The sequence below is a fragment of the Panicum virgatum genome, chromosome 8N (assembly GCF_016808335.1).
Source record: "Panicum virgatum strain AP13 chromosome 8N, P.virgatum_v5, whole genome shotgun sequence".
NCBI lineage: Eukaryota > Viridiplantae > Streptophyta > Magnoliopsida > Poales > Poaceae > Panicum > Panicum virgatum.
The window spans coordinates 33,909,804-33,932,915 of NC_053152.1; the positions used below are offsets into that span (position 1 = coordinate 33,909,804).

Genomic DNA, 23,112 nt, shown 5'->3' on the forward strand with positions numbered 1-23,112 from the left:
GTGCAAGAAGAGCTTAGATATTTGGACTGTCATTGGAAACCACATCATTTCTCTCTGCTAGCAGAGCTTGATTAGTTAGCTCCTCAAGAGTAACTTCACAGAGAACACCCCAGCTCTTCAAAATTTCATTTGGAATTAGCCCAGGGATAGCATCATCTGTTGGCTTGGGTGGATTTTCTAGCATCTGCAAACTTGATCTATCTTTCTGTGACACTTCTCTCCAGACTCTTTGCTCCCTTCATGGGTTGGCTTCAAGCTCAAAAAACACATTGCTTGCATTGGCATTAATCCTGGAGCTGTGCCTGCAGGAAGATGCCTCCAGAGGTGTGTCAAGGTTGCTTACTGAGATTATCTTGGGCAAGCTGATAGCTTGAGAGCCCTGTGTGGGCAGCTGAGAGACTTCTGCACCATGTGCAAACAAGTCAGCGTCAGAGGCTACATGTTCCTCAGACAAGATTGCAGACAGCTGAGACCCAGAAGCAACATGATCCTGATTTTGTGCCCAGAGTGAGATCAGCATAGCATGCAGAGAGGGCCTGAAAGGAACAATTGCAAGAGAGTTGTTGCAAGTGTTTGCAGATTGCTTTGCATTGTCATTGATCTTTTCAGAATAAAAGTTGTGAATGGCACTGAAGTTAACTCTGTCCAAAACTAGTGGAAACTGCAACTGTGGGGTGACTGTAAGAGCATTAAGCTTGTCAAAGGCAATTCTTTCCAAATTCTGAAACTGCAGGGGGAGCTGGACACTTGTAGTAGTGTCAAAGGAAGAGACATCCTCTGATGAGGAGGAGGAACCAGTGAACTTTCCAGCAAAAACATCAGCAATGTTAAGTGTAATATCAGGTCCCTGTGCCCTCAGATACTATGCTGTAGATCCAGACTGGTCAAAGGAAAGTTCCTGCTGTTGGACTTCTTCCATGAGTACATCCTCATTATCTGCTTGCTGTTCTGCCAAATTCACCTCTTGGTCAACCCACTCTGCCCAAGCATCATTAGCATTGTTGTTATCAGCCATTTGACCAGGCTGTGCTAGCACACCCTGAATATCCACCATCTGATTAGCATTAACTCCTGCATTTGCATGAACTTCTAGTGCAGCACTAGCAAGATCATGCTGCCAGCCTTGGACCACATTGGGGTTTATGTTATGAACAGCTCCATGTAGAGGGTTAGGAATTCCATTGCTTGGGACTGGGTCCTCATCAGGAGGAAAGACATCAGGAAATTGGCCATCTAGCAAGAATGTTGGGACTAACCAAGAACGCCCTTTGCCACCAAGTAAAGTAACCTGAGACACAACAAGACTTCTGGTTACTCTGTCAGGAGATAAAACAAGACATTGCACTAACACTCGAGACTTGTTAGGCCCCTCAAACCAGCGAAGCAGTCTACCAAAAGGGGCAACAGTGGCTTTGATGAAATCCTGAGATTGGTGATCTAGAGGGAACCCTAGGGACATAACCCAATATTCTCTAGTATAAGGGAAAGCTCTGAGATTTCCAACTTCATCATTCTTACGGACCCTCAGTACACCAAAATTAGTTTCATTCGGAGAAGCATCTAGGAGACAAGCCCCGTGAACAGGGTTCTGAAACTGAAACAATCCCACACTAAAAGGAGAGGGGAAGGCTAAAACAACTCTCACCGGGAACTGCTCTTGCAGGAAATCTATAATATCCTCGATGAGAACTCCAACTTGCTCAGGAAGAGGCTCTGGTTGCATCTCAATGATGGCATACTCCTCATGCCTCCTCAGGTGTTCTCCTCCTAGGGCAACACGAGCCCGAGCAGGGCATTGCCAACCATGCTCCACGTGCATGCCTTGGGGCACAAAGAGCATGGGATTACAAGGGAAATTTGCCATTGCTTCCGCGGAGCTCTCCGACTACGTGGATGAGGTAGGCGGCGATCGGGGTTTACTGTTTGTCGGGGAAGACGAAGAAATGTCCTCAAAAGAAGGAACCTCCTGGTGAGCGGCATAGGAATCAAGGGAGAAGGTTTTTTGTCGAATTCACCAAAGACTTAGAGTGACCAAAAGGAAACCTTGGGCTAACCTTGGGTCCCAGTAAACCTTGGGCTTGGTAGCTGTTCGACACCAACGGGCTTTGTAAACCGGCTTAAGACAGGACTTGCAGCGCTAGGCCGAACAGCAGAAACGGGCCACATGCCTAGAACTTAAGCATTTAGCACATAAGCGCGGCCTAGAAGAAGCTGTGGAGTTTGAAATTTGAACCTGATCAGTCTGTCGCGAAGAACACACAGAGAAAACCGGATCAACAGAAGCTCCAGGATGAACATCCAAATCTGAATTAATTCTGCCAAAGATCTTCTTGATTGGAATTGATAAAGGCACACTGAAATCCCCAAAACGGATGCAAGTAGTAGCCAGATTAGGGCGATGCTTAACAGTTGGCGAATCATGAACAAGCTTTTCTTCAAATCTGACATGTCTAGAAGGCCGTGTATCCAAAGAATTTGATCTTTTTTGCTTCTTGGACTAAACAAAGGTTCATTCTTTTAACTCCTCCTGCTCCCAAAGAAGTTCTTCTCTCTCCCAATTTGGAGCACCATTGCTCCAAAGATGAAAGTAGACATCAAAGCAAGAGCCAATAAATCTTCTGATATTGTAAACATGAAAGCAACAACCTTGCAAGACACCGAAAACTGAAAGTGTCGATCACTTTGAAATTCAACATGAAAACCAGAAGCAAAGCCACCAAGGCAGGATTGTAAAGCGAGTGCAACAAAATCCTCGGTCAATCTGAAGGTGTAGCGATGAAAAGTGGCCAAAAGAAAGAAAGAACCCTTCAGAGAAGAAGAGGGATGATGAACCGATCTGCCAAAACGCCTACAGACCTCTTTCTGAAAGGACAAACCTGGTGTGAAGTCAAGATGATCCGCTAGGACCTGCCGTTGCGCCATCCCAAGAGAAGGAGATGAACCAGCAGAGATCTAGCAGAGAGAAGAGATCGCAGGAGAAGATCAGCAGCGAAGGAGATCGCCATGGGAGTCGCCCAGGGAGCACCGTCACCATCTCTCATTTCTTGTACGATTAGGTGAGATATACTTAGTCTGGAGATCTTTTGCTTATGGTTATGGATATATGGTAATATTATCTATTTGTTTTTAATATGGGTTGGTATATACTTATACCTTAGTGATCAAGTGCTAATAAAATTTTCCTAAGTAAAATTACATATCGCAGTCAACCAGCCAACCTTTCCTTATTTTTGGCCTTTCATATGATATTATTCCAACACTTATACTGAGTACCAACGATAAGTGTACTCATCTTACTATAACCACCGCACAGAAGAGGAAATTATTGTAAAATTTCCTGAAGATGTTGCTCAGTTTTAGGTGTAAGCAACCCTGATAGATTGCTTGTGAATTGTTGAGACTTCTTTTCGAGAAAAAGTTATATGTCTATGGTAAACTTTAAATTATTGTAATTCTGTTTTTGGTGATACAGTTATTGATTCTTCACTAGTAATGTCGCTATAAATATAAAATTTGATCTTGACATACATCTACTCACATGTGCTATTCCAGCTTTGCAAGGACAAATATGTAACCGTTTATATTTCATTGCTCAAAATGCTCAACTCTCCAAAGGTGGCTTTCACCCATATTATTTGAGCAGTGCTGATCAATCACCTTTTTTTTTCCTTGTCCTGTTGCTAAGGTGTTTTGGAGTATTATTAATAATCGACCTACCACTAGTGTATCTCTTAATATAATTACTAGATCGACCGGTGGTAAAGATGTCTATGTGCTTGGCCTTCATACGACCTGTTGCACAATTTGGAAATGCAGAAAAGGACGTGCTACAGTAAAAAATGATTAAACATCTTGCAGAAATAATATTTGCTATATACTTGTTCTTTTATGTCGTATTGGGCAGATCTGTATGACTCGGAACTTAGGGGAAGCCGATGCACTGAGTGAAGGTGCTACTAGCATGCGCACACAAGGACACTACTACAAAAAATTGATTAACAACAACCTTTTTTTAGGTCTCTAAGGCAGGCACAGAAAATAACCATCTCTGTTAATGCCCAGCATTAATAGAGGCGATCATTTCCTTTTAATAACCGCCCTAGAAAATCAATTAACAGAGGCGGTCATCGTAACTACGATTGCCTCTGTTAATACTCCTAGTTTCCAAGGCAGTAGAGTTATAAAAGTCCACCTCAATTAAAAAGCCAAGCCCAACCAAACTTAGAAAAGCCCAACCCGGCCTGGTAGATGCCTCCAAGTATATATACTGGGTTAGGATTTTTTTTCTTCCTCACTATCTCTCTCTGTCTCTCCCATTGCGGCGCCCCCGAGACCCACACTCTCACCTTCCCCCTCTCCTCCCTCTCTGTCTCTCCAGTGGCATGGCGCGGTGGCGGACTCGGGGTGGCAGCGGCTCTGTTGGGCCCAGCGTCCATGGATCGGGCCACGTGGGTTCAAGCTAGGCTGGTGGCCCCGTGGCGGTCGGCGTCGGGGGGGGGGGGGGGGGGGGTCCGGTGGGCTTGGGGTGGCAGGAGGCGGCTCTGGGGCTGCGGCGGCGTTCCGACAGGCTTTTGGCGGGTCCGTGATGGAACTTGGTTGTGGTCCCGTATAAACATTAGTTTTACTTTGGAATCCTGGGTGATCTGAACGCTGATGATGGGCTATCTAGTCTGAATCAGGTTAAGTGGTCCTAGGTCCTCCCCTTTCTCTATTCATGTATCAGACTTTGCTTCCGAATTTCAATTTCTTCGATATGGTAATGGGGAGTGCCTCCTTTCGGAAAATGATGAAGTCCATTACTTGTATGAATATATGTAACGGGCAATGCCAAATCATTCCCTATAAGGTGTTACCTATCCGGGGTGTTCACTTAGTTTCACACCGAATGGTGATGCATGGTTACGTTTTCCGAACGATGGTGTTCGCATGTCTAGTATAATCGGTTTTCACTACCGGAAACAAAAATATCGCTGTGTACCCTCACGTTTTCTTGAGCGGCTTCTGAAACATGCATATATATGGAAATTGTCCCTTCCCTCCGGTTCCGAAATTTTCATCCATTGTGATTTTTATTGCTTCACGTCCACCCTCAACTGCTCACTCTGTTTCTCTCCCCAACCTTATCTCTTCTCTCCCATGGCACACACTCTGTTTCCTGTATAATTTGTTAGTCGTTAGTTGGGGCTGCTGACCTAGTTCAGAGTCATTTGTTTAGCGCAAAAGCTTTGAGACAATTAGCAAGATAAAATGATACTTTGGGGGCAATACTGACCCGGCATGATTGCAAGACTCCATCAGAACTTCTAACTCGCTGGCTGCCTGGCTCCACCAATAGTTTCTCTATATTGACGTACTGTAAATTAAGTGTTGTCACAACGATGTTTCAACTGCAGCTAGCTGTGGAGAAGAATAAGAATAAACTTAGACACAGGATGTGATTTTGTTCTCCTGCATTTGTTCGTCGTCTATTATATTGGAACTAGCATGGTAGCGCCTCCTAGCTGTACTTATAAAAAACATAAAAAGGAAGCCGATGGAGGTGTCTTTTTTATTGGAAACAGCAACTACTACATTGTAAAATGATAGTTTCTGCAGAGCTTGCAGACAATTGTAGGTGTAGTCATTTCTTTACAGTCGTTAGGTTGCATAGGATAGAGATTCAACAATTTTTTGTACTCATTGCCTCATTGGATAGACGGCGCCGGCCCGTCCCTCTTCAGCGTGATTTCAGAATGACTCGAGGTTGAGCTCAAAGTCGAAGTCATTTATACATATTATTAAGCTAGGATCAGAAGTTTTAAACTATGGAGAACTCAGCATGTTTCGTCATCTATTACGGCATGGTGTCTCTTTCATCCACCACATGCCGCTTTCTCTTCCCCACCTAAACTTTACCTGCCGTCACTTATTTTCTTGTCCCTTTGTTTGTTTAGTCAGAGTAGTGAGCCAGAAGATCCTTCCCCTTCCTGCTCTATTATTGAGCAGATCACATCTGCCATCTGCCATCGCCCATCACCTCTTTTCAATACCTCTCTATCGAGCTGCGCTTTTCATCACCACCCACGCCAAAGCTCGCCATCATCGTCTGGTTCCCCGACCGACAGCCCGCCTTCCTCCTGAATCCAACTCCCTGCTGCTTCATCTCAATTCTCAATAGTGCGCGGTCAGGTTCATTTGCAGATGTGATCTGCAGATGGCTGATCCCGTCGGTCAGAGGTTGGATCTCTCCGTCTCTGAGCCACCGACGTGAGTGTTTAGCTCAATCTGAGCTGTTCCTCCAGAATTATCACAACCTTCGCCTGGCCCTCACTCCATAAGGTGGTTGCTCTGGGAAGTGGAGTTCATTGTCTGACCATCATCATCCACTGATCCACAATTGCACATAGGAGAGAGTGAGGTATTAGGTTCAAAAACACACATACATGAGAGTGAGAGATCAAGAAGTAGCTTGGAGAGGTGAAAATTTCTCGCTAGAAACCAATAATCATGGCGGAGTTCGCCATAGGGGCGCTGGGCACACTCATCCCCAAACTTGCCAAGCTACTGAAAAAGGAGTACGATCTGAAGAAGAGTGTGAAGGGTGGAATCAGGTTCCTGAAGGCCGAGCTCGAGAGCATGCAGGCTGCCCTTGAGAAGGTGTCCGGCGTACCGGCAGATCAGCTTGATGAGAACACAAGACTTTGGGCCAGGGATGTCCGGGAGCTGTCCTACGACATTGAGGACAGTATTGACAGCTACCTGGTGCTTGTGGAGAGCAAGAAGGCAGGAAAACAGCATAACATCAAAGTGTGGGTCGACAGAACCGTCAACTCGCTGTATAATATCAGAAGACGTCACAATATGGCCGCCAAGGTAAAGGACTTTGAGTCCCTTGTCAAGGAGGCAAAGGAAAGGTACGACAGGAACAAAGTTGATTGTGTTGTTGCTAGTCGTACCACTGAGTATGTTGATCCACGGCTAGAAGCTATGTACAAAAGGATGACCGACCTTGTTGGTATCGATGAGCCGATGAGTAAACTAAGAGACATGTTGAAATTGGAGTCCACGAAAAGCCTCAAGAGTGTCTCTGTTGTTGGAGCTGGGGGATTAGGCAAGACAACCTTAGTGAAAGCTGTGTATGATGATACACTCGAAGTGGGATTCCAATGTCGTGCCTTCGTTTCGGTGGGCCAGAATCCTGATGTGAAGAAAGTTCTCAATGACATTCTCCTTGAGCTTGACAAGGAGAAGTTCAGGGACATTCATAGCTTAACAAGGGATGTAAAGCAGCTTATCGACTTACTCCGGGAATTCCTTGGCAACAAGAGGTATGAGTCAGCCACAGCCAATTAATCTTGTATACTGAGATGTGAATTTTTCACTTAGCTTGCAATGGTTGCCGAATATGTAAATTTTATAATGAATTCTTTCTGTGATTGATCTATAGATTTTTTCTTTGTTCTTTGTAATTTTTTTTGGTGAACATGCAGCACTAAATGATGGTAAAGAAATTTGTTAGTGAAGTACTAGTACCCCTTTATGATTGGTATGGTTTGTATTTCTTCATTATGTTTCTTGATTGTACTCTGTATTGAATTAGATTTGACTAATATATAATTCATTAAGATTTTAAAATTTGTGTACATTATATACATGAAAGCAACGTATACTAGCCTTGAATAACATAATGGACGTTGCTTACAATGGTTAGTTTAAATTTGTGTACAGAGTTAACTGATAAGAATTTTGAAGCGACTCTATATAGAGAGAAAGAAATACTCTGTACAGTCAACCGTTTGATGAGTTAACTGATTAGAATTTAAAGAAGTTAAATTTGGTAGCATACGTTGATTACAATGGTTAGTTTAATTTATTGCCTGGAAAACCTAGGTATAATAGGCTTGAAGTATACAGCTATATTTTTAAGTGTCCTACATATCATTTACGAAAGATAGGCTCAGCCTTCATGTACTGAACCATACAGAAATAAATCACTTCATATATCCTTCAACTGCAAGCTTAAATGGAAGGATGCAACTAGGAGACCAGTAGGGCAGTGGTTGTGAACACGGGGCTGTCATGCTGAGAGGCGATGAGGACTTTCCTAGAGGTAGTGATGGAACATAGGGTGGAGGAGCATGGCGCAACCTATAATCCAACAAAGAAGATGGACAGGACCGATACCAATGTAAAAGAACAATAGATTCTTGGTACAATCAAAAACCAATTAATGAAATTCATCTATTAAAAATCTTCTAAAATTTCCTTTAATAAGTAGGTGATATTGTGATATGAAATTACTTATTATTACCTGCATAAACATCCATGTTTCCTTCTTTAAAGCATGTTTCTGCCGCAAATTTGTGTTGACCTAGATATGTGACTCTTCGATAACATTGCTAGCCAAGGCATGATAACTTTTTATCTTAGAGATTTTTCATGTCGGAAAAATTTTGTTTATAAAGATGCTGTGAATGACAATAATGTTTCATCTATCTTGCAATGTTTCCTGGACAGATACTTTGTCGTTATTGATGACATATGGGATACACAATCCTGGCAAATAATCAAAATGGCTCTTGTTGATAATAATCGTGGAAGTAGATTAATCACAACTACTCGTAATTTTGAAGTTGGAAAAGAAGCTGGCGTTGTTTACAACCTAGAGCCACTTTCTTCTTTTCATTCGAGGCAATTGTTGTGCACGAGGATACTTGATAGTGGAATAAATTGTTTGGATAATCTGCCATACGATCAGTTAACTGATAAAATTTTGAAGAAATGTGGTGGCATACCATTAGCTATCATTACAATGGCTAGTTTATTGGCTGATAAGCCAAGAGAGGAATGGTTTGAAGTGTACAGTTCTATAAGTCTCAGCCGACAAGGTAATAATCAGGTGGAAACTACTATGAAGATATTGTCTTTGAGCTACTACGATATGCCTTCTCATTTACGGACATGCTTATTATATCTAAGCATATTTCCAGAAGATTATGTTATCAAGAAAGAGTCTTTGATATGGATGTGGATAGCTGAAGGTTTTGTCCATGGGCAACAAGGAGTTGGGATATTTGAGGTTGGAGAGAGATACTTCAATGCACTCATTAACAGAAGCATGATCCAACAATGGGGTTACATTGATGATGCATCTACTGGTTGCCGTCTCCATGATATGGTGCTCGAACTAATCCGTTCTTTATCTTGTGAAGTAAACTTTGTTACAATACTGGATAATGAGCAAGGCACATCAGCACATAGAAATATCCGTAGGTTATCCCATCAGAATATGAGAATAGAGTACATGACTACTGAGGATGCAGTGGATATGAAAAAGATTAGGTCCTTTATTGCCATTTCATGTACTATTTCTGAGATCATACCATTTTCATGCTTTCATGTTTTACGTGTATTAGCCTTGGAAGATTCTGAAGCCCAGAACAATCATATAAAACATTTGGGAGCACTACTCCAATTGAGATACCTCATGTTATCTGGCATGAAACTTTCCGAGCTCCCAGAAGGAATAGGAGATCTAAAGTTTTTACAGACACTTGACTTGGGAAAAACAAGAGTTAGAAAATTGCCATCAACCATCAGCAACCTGACTCAACTATTGTGCCTACGTGGCCGTTGTAGCATGGATGCAGGCGGGGCCGTCATCGGAAAGCTGACGTCACTTCAGGAGCTGCGCATGCGGGTAGATTTGGGGAACCTTGAATCAGGATACATGCTGTTTTGTGAGGGGCTGGGCAACTTGAGGGAACTGAGGGTGCTCAAGGTTGAATTTAAAGGGCTGGATAGCGAGCAGGAAGTTTTAGGGGACTCACTACGTAATATGTGCAAGCTGCAGTACCTTGAAGTTCATGAACATCATTCCTGGCGATCCATTAAGGTTGAACAGGTGTCCAGATGGAATGCTCCAGGTGCAGTCCTCTCTCGACACATCCGAGTTTTGTTATTGGCTGACTACAGATTCTCCATTCTGCCAACGTGCATCGACTCTTCTCTTCTTCCAAATCTCTCGGATTTGTCTATGTCTGTCGACTTTGTAAGTTGTCAGGACATGAGGATCATGAAAGTGATCGGGTGCTCTAGCCTAAGAGGGGGAGGGGGTGAATTAGGCACTAATAAAAACGTAGACCTATGGCTCCAACTAGTTTGCACAAAGCTTAAACTAAAACAAGCTATCTAGATGTGCAACTAGGTTGTTCTAGTGTAAAACCCCTATCCCAAAAGAGTTTAGCAACCTATAGCCTTTCCTATCAAGAAACTATTCTACGAAAGTAAAGGCATACAAATTACTAGAATGAAATGCGGAAGCTTAAAGAGCGGGATAGGAGATAGCAAACTCTTGACGCGGGTGTTTATCCCGTGGTTCGGTTAGCCACAAAGGCACACCTACATCCACGTTGTTGTAGCACTCACTAAGAGTATTGCTACTCGGCCACCAAGTCTCTTCCGTGAACACAATCACGGTCACCTTGGCCCCGGGTTCCACTAAGGAGCTTCTCCACAAAGGATGGGGGTCTCCACGTCCCCCGCACAAAGGTGTCGTCGCCGCTCCACACCAAGTCGGAGGGTCGATGACGTTGCCGGCGAGCTCCACGCTCCAAGGTGCCGGCGCACCAAGCTCTTGTTTTGGTTCACTAATGAACCACAGCACAAAGGCTCTAAGCCTTGCAAACTCACTTACTAAGAGCTAATCCTTTACACAACACTCTCAAAGTGTGCTAAGGGCTAAGGATATGATCTTGATGCTTTTGTATGGCTTGGAGATGTTCTTGGGTGTGTGTGGGATGTCCAGCAACTCCAGCAATCTTCAAATGGCCGGGGTGAGGCGTATATATAGGCCACCAAGTCTTGTAGCCGTTGCTCCAACGGTTAGCTAAAAATCTGCGTACCACCGGAAGAACCGATGCCTCTTGGCAGGGTAGCGTCGGTTCATCCGGTCACTCATAACACGAAGTAGCCGTTGGACTCCTGATGGCTGACGCAGAGACCACCGGTTGAACCGATGCTTTGCACCGATGCCTCACCGGTTCAACCGGTGCTGAAGGAATCTTCTCCTGGACGCTGACGTCATTACACCGGTGGTATGCACCGATGCACCGTCGGTTGAACCGGTGCTGAAGAAACTTCTTCTGGGCACTTGACATCGTCTCTGGTACAAAGGATGGCCATTGCACCGATGCCCTATTTTGGACCGTCGGTTCAACCGGTGCCTATAGGCTGACTTGGCTTCGATTCCCTTCTGCACCAAAGTATCAAGGCGTCGGTTCTTCCGACTACCATCGGATGCTCCGATGCCCTGGCGTCGGTTCTTCCGGTGCTCCTGAATCGAACAGCGGAACCCCCGTAGGGGCAGTCCATCGGGCCTTGCTACGCCTATCTTCTCTTTCTCTTTGTCATCACTTGAACCTAAAAGCCTGAGAATGATCATCTTAACAATCATATTAGTCCAAGTGTTGTGTTGTCATTCGATCACCAAAATCACTCGAAATGGCATCAATGGTGCCATGTTCGTTACAATCTCCCCCTTTTTGGTGATTGATGACAACACAATCAAAGCAAGCATAATTTGCATAAAATTGACAAATTTAACAACTTGATACCAATTGAAATTAATTGAAAACCGCTTACACTTGCTTGGATGTTTACCACCATCCAATGACGACTTGGCCTCCCCCTAAAACCATGATTCCCCCTTTTAACCTCCCCTTATGTTGATACTTCTCCATCATGACTTGATTCACTTAGGTATTTCTCCCCCTTTGGGATATACTTCTTTTCCTTGAGAAAAATACCTTGCTTTGATCCACATTTCTCCCCCTTTGGAATCAAATCACCTAAAAGGTCTTGTTCCTAAAAACAAGGTCTTGCAAAACAATATAGCTCAAGAGAAGATTAGTAGCCTAGGGAGTTAGTTCATGATTTATGATCCAATTGTATGATATCAATGAAGATACCAATTGAAAACTATACTATGGTGGATCACAAAATCACGAAACTAGCATGACATGAGCTAAGCTTTCCATAAGTATGTGCACAAAATGATAATGTGAAAATCAAGTGCACAACTAGAAGTAATAATTAGAAAGCTTAGATCATATCATGCACGGAGGTAGCTCTAAAGTAAATAGGATATGACAAAGATACCAATTTAATTAGTTTAGAACCTTACATACCTCCGGGGGTGACTTTGTTTACCTTGTATGTACCAAAAGAAAGTGACTTGCAACCAATTGAAAGTCTTTAAACAAGAAGCACTTGGTACACCAAGGTTAAGCAAATGTATGAGCACATAGCCTACGAACTTAGATATGAGCACTTAAGTTCAATAGAGCATGGCTCAAAATGCATGAAAATACAATTTATTTAACCACTCTTAGAGAGTTATTTGTTCACATTGAACGTGAGAAACATTCTCTTAGAGTGTTAACTCCATGTGAGACTACAAAAGATAAACTTGAAAACATGTTAGTCTCAAAATCACAAGCCATAGGATGAACTCCCCCTAAATGTGTGCAATTAGTGTTTGAATCACCAAGCAAATGTATGCACATTAATTTTGACACAATTAGGAAGTTTACCCTAGAGCTTGTGTTCATGGTACACATATGAAATACATACCTCATGAAGTCCATGTACCATGAAGGGTGACTTTGTGTAGCTTTCTACACACTTATCAAACCATGTAGGTTGCTCATGGGTTAGAGTCATGACATAAGCAACCCACCATATATAACACTAGGTGATGCAATGCAAATAACCTAGCAAGAGCAATGGAGCTACATGATGCTTGAATTGAAACTTTTAGCTACCATTACCTTATGGGGGACTTGGGCAACAAATGTCCAAGTGGTGAGCTTAGCTTGTTATGGCTTGAACCTTTACTTCAACTTGTAAGCTAAGCCTCCAAATCCCCCGAAGCCATTCTTGGGCTTCAAATCTCCTTTGGAACCCACACCATTTGAGGCCCCTTCATATTGATGATGACATCCTTGGGCACCCAAATGGGGCGGTTCCAACTCCTTTCTTGCTTCCCAACCTTGTGAGCAACCACCTTGCCATTTATTTTCTTCTTGATCACATAGGAGGTGCTTTTGCTTTTGTTCCTCCGGTTGGGCTTGGTGTAGATGAGAGAACTCTTGATTGTTAGCTTCTTCTTGTTCTTCTCATCCGAAAGCTTCTTTCTTGGTTGAGGACACTTGTTGGACTTGTGGCCTTCTTTGTGGCACTTAGAGCAAGTCACGGTGGACCCCTTCTCAAGCTTCTTCACCATGTTCTCACGGTTATCTTGAGAAGGTTGGACATTGCTCTTCATGCTTTTGCCCTTCAATCTATACAAGTCCTTCATGAGCCTTTCCACTTCTTGCTTGAGCTCATCATTCTCCTTGGCAATGAGATCATCACATGATTCTACAACAACATTCTCATTGCATTTCTCATTGCAAGGGTTAGAGCAAGAATTATCAATTAAATCAATGCAAGAAGTTGAAGCATCTACCCTAGAGATAGGAATTGCACAAGGGATAGTTTGCTTCATTTCCAAAGAGTCATTAGTATCATTAATGCTCTCAAATTTTAGTTTGAGCTCTTCATGCTCCTTGCTAAGCAAATTGAATTTGCACATTAAATCATCAAAATTTGTAGCAAGAGAAGCATTTAGATCCTTGAGAGCATTAAGGTTTTTAATTTCTTTTGATTGTCTCTTAATGACTTTTTGGTGCTCATGAACAAGGTCAAGAAGTTCATCAATTGAAGGAGAATCGGAGTCATCATCACTTACATCGCTATTCATACCTTTGGCCATAAGGCAAGTGTTTGATGATGATCCGAAGTTGGTGCGGGTGGTGAATGTCTTGCTTGATTCATCGCTTGAGCTAGCACTTGATTCTTCACCACCGCTTACCCATTCACCAAATACGGCATATGATTCATGCTTGGGCTTCTTCTCCTTCTTTTGCTTGTTCATCTTGAACTTCTTCTCAACCTTCATTAGTTGATGGTGATGCCCATCTTTGAGGAAGACCATATACCCTATTGAGTTGATTTTCTTTAAGCACTTGTTCATCTTCTTTACATGCTTGTAGAGGTTGGGGTGCATTGGCTCTTGATCATCACTTGAGGAACTTCTTGCTTCCTCTTCTTCCTCATCACTTGAGCTACCTTTGATGGCCATCTTCTTCAACTTTTGGACTTGCTTGCATGCAAGTGCACTTTGTGTTGGTGAAGAAGATGGCGCTCTTGGCTTGATATCATGGCGTAGCTCATGGGCGATCACCTTGTTTAGGACTTTGTTTGGTGTCATTGTGATGAGATCTTTCTCATAAAGAATTGTTGTCACCAAATCATAGTCCGGCCTTCTAAGTGAGTGAAGGATCTTGCGAATGAGTTCCAAATCTTCAATTTTCTTCACATCTAAAGAATTAATCTCATTCACAAGAATATTCAACCGTGAGTACATAGTTTCGGCATTTTCATGATCAAGTTGCTTGAAACTATTAAGTTTATCAATGAGAACATGATATTTTTCATTTGCAACATCTTTTGTGCCTTCATGGTTCTCATTAATAGTTTTCCATAAAACATTAGCATTTTCACAAGCGAACACACGGTTGAACACATTTTCACCAAGAGAGTTTAAAATAGCACACTTGGCTATAGCATCATATTGCCTCTCTTGTTGATTAGTGCTTTTGGTTGAACACACGGTTGAACACATTTACACCCGTCCGCTAACCGGGTAGCGGAACCCCCGTAGGGGCAGTCCATCGGGCCTTGCTACGCCTATCTTCTCTTTCTCTTTGTCATCACTTGAACCTAAAAGCCTGAGAATGATCATCTTAACAATCATATTAGTCCAAGTGTTGTGTTGTCATTCGATCACCAAAATCACTCGAAATGGCATCAATGGTGCCATGTTCGTTACAGATCATTGGGAAGTTTCCAGAGCTCTGCCGCCTCACAGTGGACACGTCATTGAGAACGAAGTTGTTAGTTGTTTATGGAGGTGATGGATACTTCCGCAGGTTGAAGTCATTCAAATTGAATTGGAGTTTTCTTGTCATGTTTAGAGGGCGCAAACTTGGTGCTCCTGTTATGCCAATCCTTGAAAATCTTAAATTCACTCTTTGTGACAGCCTTTTGGAGGAATTATGTGCTCTTTATTGTCAGAATATATCATGGTTATTATCAATGATTGGATGGAACTACCTTCCTTTATTGAAGCTTGTAGACTACAGCACTTCTAACAGTGGTCCTGGAGGAAGAGAGTTACCGGTGCTTAGCCACGCAGCCCGCTCTCATCCGAACCGTCCCACCGCTCGAACTGGGGGACACGTGCAGAGAGAGGTGCATATCCATCATTGTTAATTTGTTGTTTCGTTACTTTAATAATAAGAATGATGTGATGCAGTGCAATGTACTTTTTTAACTTTCACAAAGAAGTATTTAATTGGCTATATGACTATAACCAATTTTATTATTGCAAATAAAAATATATAGAAGCCTTTTTTCACAATTTACATTTAGGTGTAGTAGAGCTATAGCTAGGTACAATATTTGGTACCACCTGAACTTCCCACCACACCAGGCATTCTAATAGGCCTGAAATAGTTATTAGTAAACCATGAACGGTAGTAGCTGTTATAGTTTCTACTTGGGAAATTGTTATTGTTTTAGCTGGTGTAAACCTTCCATACTTCCGAATGTAATTGTTATAGCATCTCATCAGGCCCTTCGCTGGAACTTGCAAACATCATAATAATTTGGACTGAGATCCTGAAAACAATATGAATTAAAACCCACATTATTGTTCATGTGCTAATATAATACTATTCCTTATTCTCTCAGGAGGTTTCCCACGAAGTCCTTTATTTGCCTGTCCATGTATGGATGTTCAGGGAGACCAGTGTTCGTTTTGATTTTACAAAATTGGCTTCACTTGAGAAAGTCACCGCTCATATCTACTGTTTATATGCTACACCACGGGAGGTTTTGCGAGTGGAAGCGGCGCTGAGGCGCGCTGTCGATGTCCATCCCAATAATGTCTTCCTTGAAATGACAAGGTTTGGTGAAGAAGAAATGGATGTACCATTTACAGGAGAAGAGGAGGAGGTGCATGGCCATCTTTTCTTACATTATTTTCATATAATACTTACTATCATCATGGTGGCCTTATTTACAACTTAATTGCCATCCCTTTACCAATTTCAGTCCCATGATGCCACCACACAAAACAAGGATATTTGCCACCACACAAATCAATCACCGACGGAGAGGATCTCTGACCGTCAAACACACTCTTGATTCAAGCAAATGCTTAGCTTCCTGCAACATGCAGGTATGCCTGTTTGTAGTACAAAGCTTGTGAATCGCCCGCAGAAATCTGCAGTAGCCGGTCGGGCTACCGAGGATTCTATTTTGCAGTAACTGTATTTTGTATGCGCAAGGAAATTTTCAGCGCATCATATCGATCAGTAGGGAGAGACTTGATGCTGTGATAGCCGGCTAGCTCGGATTTTCTCGCTGGTAGCACTATCCATTCACTAGCTATAGATCGATATGCTCAGTTTCTTGGCTACGTTAGCAACTCCCAGCAACACTCAACTCTCCTTCCTCTGTAAAGCGAAACAAAGAGCTAGCTGGAATGTTGGTTGGATCTAGCACTGTATGGGCCTAAGGGATGTTTTCAATTCAGATTATTGGTTTCTTTTCCATTGGTGGTGAAAGGTTTCTTGACAAGTGCTGTTTCCTGTTTGAAGTCTATCGGTTCTTAAAACGTTATAGAAGTAACTTTCAGCTCTGATTCTCCAATTGAAAACCAAAATCCTTATTTAGGAAGAATTGGATAATGATCACTTCAAATCTGTCATGGTTCACACGGTAACTAATACATTATACACCATGATTCCTCCACCAACTTGGCGTATTTCCAAAGTTCATGAAGAACTTATAGATTCATAGTGAATGCACTTGCACCTGCTTTTTTTATTTTTTGTCTCAAAGTTATGCTTACAAGTTACGATGCTTTATTTTGTAGGTTGGCTCTACATAGGGCATGCAGCCATGACGCTGGCTAGAGGATCTAATAGTTATTTGTTGATGTGGAGCTTAATTCTCCATTCCCACAAAAAACATAAAAAGTTAAAAAAGTTAAAGTAAAAATTAAAAAAAATTGTTGCTACATGAGGGGTGTATTCCGCTAGATACTTGTCATATAAAAAAGCAAAAAAAATGAAAATTTAAAAATAATGACGACACTTTGATGTGTTTATTATCAAATTGCTTAATTTCACTTAAGACCAAAGTAACTTTCATCGGTTTGCAGAATGATTATTGTAAAATTATATAGTTCCAAAAAACTAAAAAAGAAAAAATAATAATTTACTTACCAGGTGGTCAGAACATTTTAGATTAGCATTACAAGAAAAACTAAAAATATGTAATTTTGTTCATATCAAGAAAAAAAATGATAAAAAAATTAATAAACTAAAATCCCATGAAAATATTTTTCTATGTTTGTTATCTTTTTATTTGTATGTGTCCTTAATGCGTGTGTTGGGAGGGGGGGTGGAACTCCGCCTGTGCCTTTTAATGGCATAGCCGGTCCCAAGCCCGGGAAAAAGGAGGGGCCCACCAAAAATATATGGTCATTTTCATATGCATCATTATATTAATACATATTCAATATAGGCTTCATCATTATAAATAGTAACCCACCTGCACATCATCCACTGAGATTGATTATATAATCAGTGCCAAAATAAAATCATGGAGGTGTGTAGAGATATCGAAGCCAGAAGTGCAATGCCCAAATATCTCAAGCTTGAAGTGGAAAGATTTGATGAAGATGTGAAATAGACCATGCACAACAAGAACAACAATTAGTGCATTGGCGCTCTCTTTCTTCCTTCTGAAAGTTCAATACGCGCTTCTAGTTTTCTTATTTTGATTTAACTAGAATGATGTTTGCGTACTTTTGCAGGTTGTATATGTACTGGTTTCAACAAAATTTATCCCCTAGTTTATGGTGATTTTACAGAACTATTTATTCAAGTATTATATCTAGTATATATGGCTCGAGCAATGTAATTAATGCATTTCATACAGTAATGTGATAATTAGCCCCTTCGATTTAACCATCGTTTTTAAAGCGTCGCCTTGGCGTCCAGCGGTAAAAAATTTGGGGCGTCAGGGTCGCATAACGATGCACGCGTATGGCGTCCATCTTGACGAGGTAGGCGTCCACCTTGCCGAGATAGGCATCCGAGTGTCGCCCAGGAGGCTGGATCAGACGCTTCGCTCGCAGAAACCGAAGGGCGGATGCTGCCCAGCACCAATCTTTCCCGCGTGGAAAGAATAGAGTTCCCGCGCGAAAGAATCGAGTTCACACGCGTGTTACTTGCCGCCATCCACCTACCGCGCGGGAACAAATCGAGACAACAAGAGATAGGGAAGAGGGATTGACAGAAGAAACAAACCTTCCCCTTCCCGCGCAGCCCAACCCTTCCGGCACGCGGCGAGTCCCGGCGGCGGCGCGGCGCAATCTCGCACGCGCGGCCCTACCGGCGGAGCCGCATGTCCATGCGCGGTGCTCTGCTTTCCTTACGGCGGCGTATCTCCGTCGATTGGAGCGAGCTTGTCCTCCCTCTGCTCCCACCAGCCGCCAGGAGGCCTGCCTGCTTCTGTTCCGTCCGCCTGCTCCACCTTCCCTGCCTCGAGCTCTTGAATCTGCTGGCCTGCGGCTCTGACCTGCCTCCCGCTTGGTCATGACCAAGGTATGCCTTCCTCCTCTCGCTCTCCCTTTCCTCTATTTGCCCGTGCATATAAAACATAGCACATTTTAAAACAGAGCACTCTGTTTAGCTTGTCTACTAGTGCTTTGTTTATTTGCCTGTTAGTGTGCCAAAGTGTGTTAATTGCTCCATTTTATATGTTAATTGCTCTGTTTTGTGGGTCACGACTTGTTAATTGTGTGCCAAAGTGGGTCACGACTTGTTTTGCTTTATATGCAAATCTGCTAGCACAGTGATCCTGCTTTCTATTCCATGTGCCTGTGCTTTGTGCTGTTCCCTTTTAATATGCATTGCTCTTTGTTTTCGAACTGCAGACAAGGAATGGCTGCTACTGAGAGTCCAGCTTCTGCCAATGGTGAATATGATCCCACTACTGATAAAGCTAGGAAGGCATAGTCAGATGACCCAGACTGGAAATATAGTTATTGGGCAAACCTTTCAAACCGAAATGAGGTGACATGCATTCTTTGTGGCATCCCACTGAAGGGAGGGATCAAAAGGCTGAAGCAGCATCTTGCAGGTGGCTATGGTGATGCCAAATCGTGTTAGCGTAAGAATCTAACTATTGCAGTCAGAAAGGAAATGAGAGATTACTTGGAGCGGAACAAGAGAAAGAGATCATTGTTCCAAGATGAAGAAGATAACCAATAAAAGTGGTGGAGGTGGTAGATGTGGAGGCTGAAGCCTCAGCTATCCATCATCCAAGTTCAGGGACAGCAACTAAACAAAGGCATTCAACCAATCAATTCACAAAGGCAGCACCAAAGTCAGCGAACAAGTCAGTTGTTGAGATGCTTCGAAAGATGCCCGAAGAGGTGGTTGAAGAAAGGTACTCAGGTAGCCATCAGCCCACAATAGAGGCGAGCCTAAAGCCCAAGGAGGAAAAGGATTATGTTGATATGCAGTGGGCCTTATGGTTTTATGACTGTGGCATATCATTTAGTGCAGCAGCAGCAAATCAATTTCAGATTGTAGTTGAGGCCAGTATACAGTATGGTTCGGGTTACATACCTCCTACACCCTACAAGCTTGGTGAGCCATTGCTTAAGGAGGCTGTGAAGCTGACAAGTACCTCGAGGGGGTCCATGAGAGAGCCTGGAATCATTATGGATGTACTTTAATGTCTGATGGATGGACTGATAGGAGGGAAAGACATCTAATCAACTTCCTTGTGAACAGCCCATAGGGTACTTATTTCCTAGTCTGTTGATGCATCAGATGAGGCGCATGATGCTAATATGCTTGCTGGTTTGTTGGACGAGAGGATCATAAAATTGGACAAGACAATATCATTCAAGTTCTCACGGATAATGGAGCGAACTACAAGGCAGCATGTAGACTTCTAATGGAAAAGATTCCTACAATGTATTGGACTCCATGGGCTGCACATTGCTTGGACCTGATGTTGGAATACAAAGAAAAATTGCAAGCATTCAAGAAACCTATTGCACGTGCAAGACGTGTCACAACTTTCATATATAGGCATGCAAGAATTCTTAGTGTTATGAGGGAGAAGACTAATGGTGATCTTGTTAGACCAGCAGCCACTCGGTTTGCCACATCTTTCCTTACTTTCAAGAGTTTGCATAGCCACAAGGATCCTTAGAAGTCTTTATTTGTTAGTGAGGCATGGACAGGGAACAAATTGGCAAAAACTAGGGCTAGTCAGCATGTGCATGACATTGTGCTATCTACAGAGTTTTGGAATTCAGTTGAGGACTGCCTTAGAGCTTCAGTACCACTCTTGATTTTTCTTAGGGTGGTTGATGGTGATGAAAAACCTGCAATGCCAGAAGTTGCAGCACTAATGAAGCATGCAAAGGAGAAGATCAAGCTAAGCTTTCCTATCCAAAGCAAGAGATCTTTACTTAGTAAGATAATGGACATCATTGACCGTCGTTGGGAGAACCAAATGTACCATCCATTATATGGTGCTGCACTTTTTTTAAATCCAGGGAAATTCCATCCCCTGGTAGCAGCGAATGCTGCTGCTGTTGGAGACCTAAAGGGTTCCTTCCTTGATGTCCTAGGAAGAATGGTGGAGGATGAGGAAACTAGAAAAAAGATTGATGCTCAAGCCAATGACTATGAAAAGCTTAGGGGACCTGCCTTTCAAATAAAATGGCTATACAAGTCAATGAACCCTAGTAAGTGTTATGTTTACTTGTCCATGTTTCTCTTGATTTCTGCAAATAAATTTTGTTCTCAACCCTTAATTATTGCTTGCTATTCTAGTTGACTGGTGGTGCTCATATGGTGGACGTGCCATAGAGTTACAAAGATTTGCTAGGCGTATTGTTAGCCTTTGTGCATCATCATTGGGCTGTGAGCGGAATTAGAGTACTTTTGAGTTTGGAAGTTCTATTTTAATAAGATAATCATTGGAAAACAAAATCTGCTGATGTATGAAAGTTATTCATTTGTATTTTTGTTTGTTATTTTTCAATTTTGTAGATCCACACAAAGAAAAGGAATCAACTACTGCATAATTGATTGAATGATATTGTGTTTATTTCCTACAACTGGAAAATGAAAAGTAGGTTCCAACTGAGGCGACAGAAAAAGAGGAAAAGCTTTGATCCTTTGGTGCTTGAGAATTTTGATTTGGACAATGAGTGGGCTGACTCCTCGCATGTGCCCACTCAAGGTGGTCGTGGGTGTGATTGTGACCTAGACCATACATGGCAGCAAGTGGATGAAGCTGTTGGTGCATCACACGCACTTCAAGGCCAAAATTTACCAAGACGTGCAAGAAATTCAACATCAGCTCAAGCCCTTGAAGATGATAAAGAGGAAGCAGATCCACATGATGATGCTGATGTGAGTGATTGTGAGGATGCTCGAGCTAGTTCATATGATGAAGGGCAACACAGTAGTGCTGCTAGCATTGTTGATGAATTTGATGATGGATACTGAGATTTAAGAGATCACAGATTTGTGCTTTTGCTACTTTTGTAAACCCGTCCAGCACTATTTAATTTGTTAGACTAAAGACTATTGACTTTGTGGACTGATGTAGTACTATGCTCATGCACTTGGTTGCTAGGTGTTGGTTTGTTGCTAATTAATTTTCAGCTATAATTTGTTGACAAATGTGGACTGTTGGTACTCCTTAGCCTAATGAATTACTCCACAAGCGCACAGAGACCGATTGTAGCTTTCACCAGGTGAGTAAGCCTGGGATATCAAATCCAAGGAACTATAAGCTTCAACTAGTGGTCTGGAGCGATTCAGCCGGACCCGCTAAGGAGCAGAGGTACGAGGATAGAGGTCTTATCTCCAGATGAAATCCTAGTTACTAAGATAACTTGGTAAGCTACTAACTTGATCTGCTTCGGCGACATAATAGAAGGGCTCAGAAAGGGATGAGAAGGGGCCCAATGTTCCTTCGGCAACTACTGCTATGAAAGCACCCGAACGTGGTGGACTACGAGGGACGGACAAGGCTGTCACTACTTGCCGCCTACCACTGCAGTACCATGGGGTGGAACACAACCCGAGGTAACTAACCAAGTCTAAGCACCATGCCTAAACTATCAAGTTACTGACTTCCGCCTCGCGCTAAGGCAAGATGAAATCCCAAATGGATAGAACTTACTATCCAAGTAGACAAAGGATCCCGCAGATCAAAGAGAGTAACTAAGAAAACAACTTAAGTAAAAAGTAAACTAGCGAGAAACTAAAGATAAACGAGGAAAACTTACTTGATTATAAGATTCCCCTGAGGTGGGTACAAGATGGGGTAAGGTCGAGAGAACTCGACTCCGCCCCTTTAGCCCGGCTTCCTCCAAAGCTCTCACCTCACACTCTCCCTATTCTACTAAAGATGAAACTGAAATTATGAGGCACTCAAGCTCCAAAGGTGTGTGTTACAAGTGAGGTGAGGTAGTCCTATTTATAGTGTGCCAAGCTCGATTCTTGACGGTTATTTCAGGTAGCGCCGGTTGTAAGCAATAGTGGAAGTAGTGCTTGACTTCCACGTGAAGCCGGGAGTCGAGACACTACAAGGTGGGGCCGAGATGCCTATCCTAGGTCGGCCGGCCTAAGAATGTGCCACCTGGCCACCGACCTTCCGTGGACGGCTCCTGATCCCTCCTGGACGTTGGTTCTTCGGGTATCTTCTTTAGATGCTGGAATCTGGGGCCGGGCGGCCTACCTCTAGCGGTCTCTCGGTCCTCCGTTGCTCCAACACGCTCCTCTCTGGCCATGGATCAATCATGGATAGGGTGGATGTTGTATGCTTGACCATGGCCCAGGTTGGCTTCTCTTTTGGACATGGGTCCAAGCCTTCCAGGTCCAAGTTGTGTATTTCAAGATCCAACCCGTTGAA

General features: G+C 42.8%; 1 protein-coding gene across 2 annotated transcripts; it reads left to right on the top strand.

The window, feature by feature from the left end:
* The first annotated feature begins 5,945 nt into the window (after positions 1–5,945).
* Positions 5,946–21,517, top strand: LOC120686112 (disease resistance protein Pik-2-like). Of its 2 annotated transcripts, XR_005679971.1 has the most exons (8): positions 5,946–7,307; positions 8,497–10,051; positions 14,917–15,336; positions 15,838–16,101; positions 16,201–16,327; positions 17,027–18,764; positions 19,097–20,929; positions 21,018–21,517. XR_005679971.1 is itself a non-coding variant. In XM_039968270.1 (5 exons), exons 1-5 carry the CDS (start codon positions 6,487–6,489, stop codon positions 16,291–16,293), a joined length of 3,153 nt encoding a protein of 1,050 aa, XP_039824204.1. In that variant the 5' UTR covers positions 5,946–6,486; the 3' UTR covers positions 16,294–16,725. The 2 variants fall into 2 exon arrangements, 1 of the variants encoding a protein (XP_039824204.1); XM_039968270.1 differs by lacking the exons at positions 17,027–18,764; positions 19,097–20,929; positions 21,018–21,517 and having other exon boundaries at positions 16,201–16,725.
* The last annotated feature ends 1,595 nt before the right edge of the window (positions 21,518–23,112 follow it).

Coding starts and splice junctions, on each gene's coding strand:
- LOC120686112 (XM_039968270.1), top strand. CDS start 6,487: ATGGCGGAGTTCGCCATAGGGGCGCTGGGCACACTCATCCCCAAACTT. Junction 10,052..14,916: donor TAAGTTGTCAGGACATGAGG/ATCATGAAAGTG, acceptor TGTTCGTTACAG/ATCATTGGGAAGTTTCCAGA. Junction 16,102..16,200: donor TTACAGGAGAAGAGGAGGAG/GTGCATGGCCAT, acceptor TACCAATTTCAG/TCCCATGATGCCACCACACA.